The sequence below is a fragment of the Chrysochloris asiatica genome, unplaced genomic scaffold (genome assembly GCF_000296735.1).
Source record: "Chrysochloris asiatica unplaced genomic scaffold, ChrAsi1.0 scaffold00004, whole genome shotgun sequence".
NCBI classification, from domain to species: Eukaryota; Metazoa; Chordata; class Mammalia; order Afrosoricida; family Chrysochloridae; genus Chrysochloris; species Chrysochloris asiatica.
This window is the reverse complement of record NW_006408522.1, coordinates 31,879,387-31,889,394: the sequence shown is the minus strand read 5'-3', so window position 1 is coordinate 31,889,394 and position 10,008 is coordinate 31,879,387. Positions and strand designations below refer to the sequence as shown.

The 10,008-nt window shown below is 38.3% G+C and overlaps 1 protein-coding gene across 1 annotated transcript in view; it reads left to right on the top strand.

The window, feature by feature from the left end:
• Positions 1 to 6,487, top strand: part of WDR76 (WD repeat domain 76) — a 49,609-nt gene extending 43,122 nt beyond the window's left edge. The window contains exons 10-13 of the mRNA XM_006831879.1: positions 806 to 1,023; positions 1,990 to 2,142; positions 4,692 to 4,745; positions 6,211 to 6,487. Of these exons, the coding sequence (XP_006831942.1) occupies positions 806 to 1,023; positions 1,990 to 2,142; positions 4,692 to 4,745; positions 6,211 to 6,487 (702 nt within the window). The remainder of the gene's footprint in view (positions 1 to 805; positions 1,024 to 1,989; positions 2,143 to 4,691; positions 4,746 to 6,210) is intronic.
• The last annotated feature ends 3,521 nt before the right edge of the window (positions 6,488 to 10,008 follow it).

The window sequence follows — 10,008 nt, the reverse complement described above, 5'->3', positions numbered from 1 at the left end:
ATATATATACACACACACACACACACACACACAGCATTGAGATACAGATGATTATTCCCATTTTTGTACTAATGGTTTCAGACTATAAACATACCCTTTTGCTTTTGTTTAGCTTACTAGTATGTCTTGGACAGTTACTACTAGAAATCTGCCTCATTCTTTTTGGCCTTGCATGGTATTTCTGAGTAGAGTTGTACTGTCATGTCAGTCTCTTCTGGTGAGCATGTAGGTTGGTTGTTATTGCTACCACAGCATTCTTGCAGTGGACACCCTTGCATATATCTTTAGTGAAATTATTCTTAATTCAAATGATGTAAGCATTAAAAATATTGATAGATATAACCTGATTCACTGTCAAATTGTGTATCATACTTCACCATGCGAACACTGAGTCATATATTGTGGACTCTGTTGACAAAGTTACTTGGTGTATATATATATATATTAAGATAAAATTTCAAGTGTGTAGAATTCAGATTCAGTTCATTTTCTGGCAAGTTTTCAGGTAGCTCTGGAACACAAATGTAAGAAATTTAGAATGTAGCCCTGGCATAGGTGACATTTAGGACATAGCCCTGACATTGCCTACAAATTAAATGACATGGGCCAATTGATTTGTAGACAAGTCTCACAGCTAATGAGTGCCTTTGTTTTTAACATGCTTCCTATGGGGATGATAGGAGGACAAATGAGATTATTTGGGTAAAGTGTTTTTTGTACGTTGGCTTTCTTTGAGAGTATTATAAACTCATTTTTAAATTTTGAATAAATTAATAATCAAGTTGTTTGTTTCTTATATCCTTAGGTGTATAGAAATGAAAGCAGTGCCTTTTCTTCTTTTGACTTCTTGACAGAAGATGCCTCCACGTTAGTAGTAGGACACTGGGATGGCAGTATATCAATAGTAGATAGACGGACACCTGGAACTTCTTATGAGACATTTACCAAGTGTTCTATGGAAAAAATAAGAACTGTTAATACCCACCCAATGCATAAACAGTATTTCGTTACTGCTGGATTGAGGTATGTTTGTCTTAACTTTTCATGATTTAAGCATTTAAATGCCAGGAATATATGTTTTAGTTTTGTTGTCAAAGACATCTGACTTTCATGATGCTCATGATACTTAAAGGATAACTGGTTTTTCTTTCTATACTGATTGAGAGTGGTTGTTTTTTGTTTTGTTTTTTGTTTTTGCCATTGATATTAGGGAATTTCCACGTTTTTTACATTTAGGTTTTTGTTTTTCCATATTTCAATCAGAGGCTAAATTTGTTTGAAACTGGTAAGTAGTTTTGCTCCAAAGGCATAAGACTATTTAGATTTACTCCACTAAATGTGACCCTTTTATAAAGCTTTTCTTCATATAAAAGGAAAAAGGGGGAAAAACTCCAAGCAACTAGACAGTAGTCTTATGTTCTTTGCACAAAATGAGTTCTGCTTTTGGAAGTTGGACTTTTCTTTAAAGATTTCAACTTTTAATAGCCTTTTTCTACTCCCCAGAAATCCTTCATAAGTTTTTCTTTAAGATGATGTAGAAGAAACCACTGTTGCTGAACAATTCACTGGAAAGTGTTTTTTAAAAATAATATTTTCATAAAAATGAGTTTTTTGTGGGTTTAATAAATAGAATTATTGAAACAGATGCATGATTTACATTTACTTTTCAATCTTTTAAGGAGATTAAAACCAGTTTAAAAAAATGTAGAGTTACATGGTCTCTGCTAACTTTTTTCTTGGAGAGACTGGAAAACCAATGAGAGACTTGTCTGTCTCTATCCATATGTGTATCTGATGTGGTTTTGGAATTTTTCTAATTTCCTATTTTTTTATCTATGCTAATGTTCATAAAATTAATAACAGAAGACTGAAGAATTCTATCTTAAATGTTCTCCAGTGTAGTATTTGATTGTCTAATTATGTTCAGCCCTATTTTAGAGGGCAGCTGTATGTCCTATGGCAATATTGCTAATTATTCCTACATTACAGGAATGTTCATATTTATGATGCAAGAAGACTGACTCCCAAGGGAAACCGACCATTGATTTCTTTCACTGAACATACAAAGACCCTTGCCTCTGCCTATTTTTCACCTATAACTGGTAACAGAATGGTGACCACTTGTGCTGATTGTAATCTCAGGTAAATTTGGAAGACAGAAATATGTCCGAAGGAATCTAAAGAGTCGAATTAGCTATTTTATCAATAAACCAGAAGCTTGGTATATTGCTCCCTGTGTAATCACTGGAGTTCTGGTGTGGCATTGTGGGATAAAGCACTGGGCCACAAGGTTGGCTTGAACACAAGGTCAACGGTTCAAACCCACTAGCCGATCCTCAGAAACCCTATCCAGGGTCAACATGAATCAGAACCGACCTGATGGTACTTAACAACAACATATTTAATCACTAGTGTTATTAGGCTACTAAAGGCCCAGGACTGAGATTTAATGGCTTTTCAGCAGTTTTGTTTTAGAGATTTCTTGGAACTACATTATTTGGTAAGGAAAAACAATAACTACACTTGGGAGTTGATGTCAGGCTTTTCCTTTAACACTGAAGAATCCCAGAAGTCCCACTCAAACCAGATTGTGTGGTGTCTCAGAAGGGAGATAATGTTAGCATGGGAAGCTCCTAATTTGGGGATAGTGAGGCCTACTTTACCAGTGCAGTGCTGAATGGCAGCTTCAGTTTCAGTTGCGTGTATATTGTAGTTCAGGCAGGAGAGTAGCACCTGATTTCTCCTGAGGTTCAGCTGTCAGGAAGAGCATGGTCTGCAGAATATGGTAGGTCCCAGTTGGTTCCAATTCATAGGGACCCTATGTACAACAGAGCGAAACACTACCCGTACTCTGAGTGGTGGCCATGTTTGAGCTCATTGTTATACCCATTGTATCAATCCAGTCTCATTGAGGGCTTTCCTCTTTTCGCTGACTTTTTACTTTACCAAGCATGTTGTCATTCTCCAGGGACTGATACCTCCTGATAGCATAAAACTTGGTCGAGAGTATGTGAGATGAAGTTTTGCCACCCTCACTCCTAAGGAGCTTTCTTGTACTTCCTCCAAGACAGATTTGTTTGTTTCGCATGGGATAGTCAATATATAATTCAAAGACAGTTGTCCAGCTTTGCATGCATATGAGGCAGTTGAAAATACCATAGTCAGGTACACTTTATTCCTCAAAGTCGCATCTTTGCTCTTTAACACTTTAAAGGTTTGCCCAATGCAATACGTCATTTGATTTCTTGACTTCTGTTTCCATGGTTGTTGATTGTGGATCCGAGTACAGTGAAATCCTTGACAGCTTTCATTTTTTTTCTCCATTTATCATGGTGTTGCATATTAGTCCAGTTGTGAAGCTTTTTGTTTTCTTTATGTGAGGTGTAATCCACACTTAAGACTGTAGTCTTTTATTGTCTGTCAGAACTTCAAGATATCTTCGCTTTCAGCAAGCAAGGTTGTGTTATTTGTTCACCACACAGATTGAATAAGTATGGTGACAGGATACAACCCTGATGCACATCTTTCCTGATTTTAAGCCATACCATATCCTATTGTTCTATTCGAACGACTGCCTCTTGGTCTGTGTATAGCTTCCTCAGGAGCACAATTAAATGGCATTCTCATTCTTTGCAATGTTATCCATAATTTTTTATGATCCACACAGTCATCTAATGCCTTTGCAGTTAGATTCTAGCATTCTGTGAGCATAAATTCTGCATGAGAGTCAGTCATCAGGGCAGCCCAGCATCTACTTGCCACTCATGCTGTGTGTTCTTTGTCTCAAGAGCTACCTGTTTGCCCTGACTCTATTAATTTGCACTGCTAAGTTTACTGTTGTTGCATCAACTGTTAGTGATTTGGCTTTCTTGTAATCTGATTAGACAATAAGATCTATTGCCAAGAAACTACACCAGAACAGCTGTGGTGATGTGGTTAGCTTCTTTTCTGCCAGGGTGTCCCGTAGAGGTTTCTGTATTTCTACCACTGGCACCCTTCGCCACCCCTCCAACCATACACAGACACAAGAACTTGGCTGCTGGCCAGTCTTAGCCCCGTTGGCACTTGGAAATGATCCAGGCAGGACTTTAATGAATCTCATGGGGAACTTGCTCTTGATATATGCAATTTGAGATATTTATGCATTTTCAGACTATATGCCTTATGTATGTCCCATATCACTGTGAATCTGAATATAGTTTAAAGGTCCAAATTATCACTTATAATGCACCTTTTAAATTTGAAAGGAACCCTGGGGTGGTGCAGTGGTTAAATGCTTGACTGCTAAATGAAAGGTTGGTGGTTTGAACCCACTAGCTGCTCCACGGGAGAAACATGTGACAATCTGCTTCCATAAAGATGTATAGCTTTGGAAACTCGATGGTAGGGCAGTAATCACTGAACAGCAATGGTTTTGGTTTTAAGTTTGAAGTGATAGTTTTAAAGTATATTGCAGTATTTCCACACTAGGAAACTGAACTTTATAATATTTTTTGTGACTTTTTTTTGTTTGTTAAATGTATTATTAGCTGAGATTTGTTAGCGCCTCATTCTGGATAACTTAAAGTAAGGCATATTTCATACTATGAGCCAATGAGAAATTTGTTAAATACGCTGAGGTTATTTCAGAAGACTATGAGGATATAATACAAAGATTGTGTTGCTTTACTTTTTAATAATTTATTTTGCAGAATCTTTGACACCAGCTGTATATCCTCTCAGATTCCTCTGCTTACCACGATCAGGTAGGTTTCCATATGCCAAATAATGAAGATCCTGGATTATGATGAGCTACTTGTTGGGATGCAGATGTCAAATAGATGAACTAGGCCTGCTTTTTGTATTGCAGTGTTGATTGTCCCAGTTTGCTAGTTCCTATCCAGAAGGGTTTTTGCTCCCAGGTTCCCTTTGTCTATAAAGAGAGTTTGATCTCTTTTTGTCAGCAGCTGTTCTATGCAGCTGAGATGTTATTTTTGTTAAGGTCGTGACTTTATTTAGTCCTGAATTACTCCTGTTATCTTCTTATCTCATTCTTATCTCTTGCCTATGCTGCTTTGAATGTTTTACATCAAACGCACTTTGATGTTTTACATCAAATGGAGACACTTACTCAATGCCTTCTCATTGTATGACATATTACGAAGAAAATAAGGATTTCCCTTATTGTCAGTATTCATGAAGTTGGGATCAGGGCATGAAATATACTTGAGTGTTGCTTCATGAGTTTTATAGTCTGCAATATATTATTGTTGTTAAGTGCCATTGAGTCGGCCCCAACTCAGTGACCCTGTATAGAGTTTCTGAAGAGCAGCTGGTGCGTTTGAACCGCTGACCTTGTAGTCCAGTGCTTATCCCATAGTGCCACACCAGGACTCCCTAAAATATATTAGTCTGTGTTTTTGCTGAAGTTTTTCTGCCTTCATTTCCTTTTTTCATTTTCAAATTACTCATTCCAGTCTTCCGGTTTCTAATTTTAAAAATTATCTAAGGTGATGATTCTGGTGTCAGTATGAATTTTTATTAACGATCTGAGAGGCAGTGGGAAATGTGGATTGCTACAGCATACCATACTTGTTAGTGGTATTAAGATACTGCAAATAAAAGGATAGCAATTTTCTTTTTGCTCTAGAGAGCTGTTGTTAAGTACCATTGAGTTGGTTCCGACTCAGTGACCCTGTATAGTGTTTCCGAGGAGCAGCTGATGGGTTTGAACTATCAATCCTGCTGTTAGAGGCTCTAAATAAATGCTTTTTGGATTTTAACTTTGCAAGGAATATAAAATAGCTTTGGAACTCAGTTATTAGGGGAATACCAATATGAGAAGTAGCAGGTCCTGTTACAACAGCCATAACTAACCTTGATTACAAATTTATTTCTAGGGCTTCATGTTTGGATGTGCTAAGGGATTTTCCATGGGACAGTTTATTAAACTTTTTTTGTTCATTGAACTAGGAAACAGTTAGCAAAAAGAAGTACCATTTCAACATGTGAATGTGAATATCTGTTGAGCACTAACAACTGTGCTCAGCACTGGTGATTCCAAGAAGAGGAAAGCGCGGTCTCTGTCCTGAGTTTTAGGGAGGAGGAGAGAAGGTTAATGATAGCTTAGTAAAGAAAACTAGCATCTAGAAACACCATCATCGTTACCCCCTGTGCAGTGCTACCTAGCGTCATTTAACACTTCCTTAGAAAATTATGTTTTTTCACTAGGCATAACACCATTACTGGGCGCTGGCTGACCAGGTTCCAAGCCGTGTGGGACCCTAAACAAGAAGACTGTGTTATAGTTGGCAGTATGGCCCATCCACGGCGTGTACTAATCTTCCACGAGACAGGAAAATTGCTGCATTCTTTTGATGGCGAATGCCTTGCCTCTGTGTGTTCCATCAATGCCATGCATCCAACTCGGTATATTTTGGCTGGAGGTAATTCCAGTGGGAAAGTGCATGTTTTCATGAATACGAAAGCTGCTGAGTTTTTGGTTTAGTGTACTGATTTGTTCTGTGTCCTCTGGCACCCAAAAAGAGAAAGTTGAACTCATGTGTCTTAGTCTGTTTACCTGGTAATATGTCAAAGTTAGAAAATATAAAGTTGCTTTATTATTAAAAACATTCTCTCTTTGTTTTAGTGTGAGAGAAACCTTGATGGTTGTTTTGTACAGGTGAGGTTGGGGGAGGGGACTGGAGCACTTTTACTCAGACAGTGATAATAAGATTGCAGATTATAAAGCTTTGAATGGTCAGTATTAAGTGTTTGTGATTGAATACTATTATTTTGAATTTATAGTGAGATTTAGACTTGTGGTTTATTTTATAGCTTTGAGTGAAAATTTACTTCTAGAGTCACACAGTTGGAAAATCAAATCCACTATTGTTGGGTCAAAGGGATGCTGAATTTTTTATTTTAAACTGAGAATTCCCCTTTTTCAATTGCCTCTAAATAAAATCTCGTGTGAAATCTCAAGATAATTGTTGAGTAATTTTGGTCGACATGGAGCAGACTTGGGCCTGTGTGTGCTGAGCCTCTCCTTCCCCCCACTTTTCTTGATGGTTCCTGAGATATTGCCAAGGAATTCCAGGGCTCCTAGAGACACAGTTTGAATCTACCTCCCCCTCTATTCCAAATGGGATTGCCCTCAGACCAGTGTTTTCCTGACAATGGGGTGGCAGTCCTTAACAAGAAATGTCAGTGTTAATGGCCATGAGAAGTGAATTAAAAAATGAAAAGGAAAGAAATATTAAAGAACAGAAAACATAATTAAAAACAGTATTGTTTTGTGAAACACACATGTAAGCGTAAATGTGTACATACATGTTTATTCTGGTGTAAGTGTGTTTATTACTGTAATACTACTGTAGGTCAGGGTTAAAGAAGCAAAGTGATTGCCTTAATTGTTCCTTTCCTCAAACTCTCCAGAGGAGATTGAATAGTTTATTAAGTGAATACCTTTACTTTTACTCATTTTTTTTTTTAATATTATGGAATATTCAACCATTTCAAGAGATACCATATGAACAAGAGCCAATGATACTCAAAGAGGAAGTCCAAAGTGCATTGAAAGAAGTGGCAAAGAACAAGGCACCAGCAATTGATGGAATAAAAATTGAAATCTTTCAGGAAAGTGAGGCAGCACAGGAGGCACTCACTCATCTCTGCCAAGAAATTTGGAAGACAACTGTCTGGCCGACTGATTGGAAGAGATCAATGTTTGTGCCCATTCCAAAGAGAGGTGACCCAACAGAATGCGGAAATCATCGGACAATCTCTTTGATATCTCAAGTGAGCAAAGTTTTGCTAAAGGTAATACAGAAACGGCTGCAATCATACATTGACAGAGAACTTCCAGAGGTTCAAGCTGGATTCAGAAGAGGCCGTGGAACGAGAGATATCATTGCTGATGTCAGATGGATCTTGGCTGAAAGCAGAGAATATCAGAAGGATGTTTACCTGTGCTTTATTGACTACGCAAAGGCTTTCGATTGTGTGGATCATGACAAGCTATGGACAACATTGAGAAGTATGAGTATTCCAGAACACTTAATTGTACTTCTAAGAAATCTGTACCTAGATCAAGAAGCAGTTGTTCAAACAGAACATGGGAACACTGAATGTTTTAAAATTGGGAAAGGTGTGAGACAGGGTTGTATTCTTTCACCATACTTATTCAACCTGTATGCTGAGCAAATAATACGAGAAGCTGGGTTCTATGAAGAAAAACGTGGCATCAGGATTGGAGGAAGACTCATTAACAACCTGCGATATGCAGATGATACGACCTTGATCGCTGAGAGTGAAGAGGACTTGAAACATTTACTTATGAAGATTAAAGAGCACAGCCTTCTATATGGATTACATCTAAATGTCAAGAAAACAAAAATCCTCACCACTGGACCAATAAACAACATTCTTATCAATGGAGAAAAGTTGTCAAGGACTTCATTCTTCTTGGATCAACTATCAACACTCGCGGAAGTAGCAGTCAAGAGATCAGACGACATATTGCACTGGGCAAATCTGCTGCACAGGAACTTTTTAAAGTGTTGAAGAGTAGAGATGTCAGCTTGAGGACTAGGGTGCGCCTGACCCAGGCCATTGTGTTTTCAATAGCCTCATATGGATGCGAAAGCTGGACAGTGAATAAGGAGGATCGTAGAAGAATTGATGCCTTTGAGTTGTGGTGTTGGAGGAGAGTACTGAAAGTGCCATGGATTGCCAAAAGAACCAATAAATCTGTTTTGGAGGAAGTGCAGCCAGAGTGCTCCTTGGAGGCCAGGATGGCTAAACTTCGTCTCTCCTACTTTGGACATGTAGTCCGGAGGAAACAATCGCTGGAGAGGGATGTCATGCTGGGTAGGGTGGAGGGTCAGAGAAAAAGAGGAAGACCCCAATGAGATGGATCAGCCAGGTGGCATCATTGATGGACTCGGGTATGGCAGCGGTAGTGAGGTTGGCCCAGGATCGGACATTGTTTCGTTCTGCTGTGCATGGGGTCGCTATGAGTCGGTTCCGACTCGATGGCACCTGACAACAACAACAACATGGAATATTCACAACTTTGGGCATTTCTTCATTGAGTAGTTTTCACAGATGTTTTGGTGATTTGACTGTTTTTGTTGTTGGGTAGGGGAGCTGCTATGTCATTGCACTGATGTCACTGTATGACATAATAACATTTTGTCATTATTCTTCATTGCTGAGTTACTACTGAAAAACTACTGTAAATAGTTTTGGCAACATGTATGAGTTTTAAGATACTATTTTCTCAGAATTGTTTATCACAAAAATAAAGTGATAGCTGTAATTTCCTTGAAGAACAATTTTCTGAACAACTTCTTTTTCTGTAATCTTAAGTATTTTGAAGGCTTTTAAAAAATAGGTTGTGGGTGTTTATAATGACTTTCTTGCTGAGTGCTGTTGAGTTGATTACGCCTCATAGTAACCCCATATGACAAGAACTGCCACATAAGGGTTCCTAGGCTTTAGTCTTTCTTTTTAGAGAGGTGGGGTAGAAAGATTGTAAACTTTTTGTGTGAATTGGGTAAAGGTTTGTAGAGCAAATCAGTTTTCCACTTAACAGTTCATACACATTTTGTTTCCTGAGATTGATTGCAATCACCACAATGTAACCTCCTTTATTTCACTTCCTTGGTTTCCTGTATCTGTGTTTCCTTCTTTCCTGGATCCTTCTGAATATTGTCCCTGGGTAAGTGCTGCCCTTGTGATTTCAAATACTGGTGATCATTCTAAGGTGTGTGTACCTCTCTTGTGTTACTTTTCCCCTGTAGGCATACTATTTGACTGAAAATTGAGCTGTGGGGTGACTTCATTTCCATACCTGAAGGGTGACTATGAACCATAGTTTCAGGGTTCTTCCAGTCTCTGACCAGTAAGTCTGGTCTTTTAGAGTTTTTTTGAGTTTTGTTTTAAGGCTGTAATCTTTACAGGAACGGCTTGCCAAGGCTTTTCTTCCGTGAAGCATTGGTTAGGTTCAGACTTTTGATTAGCAGC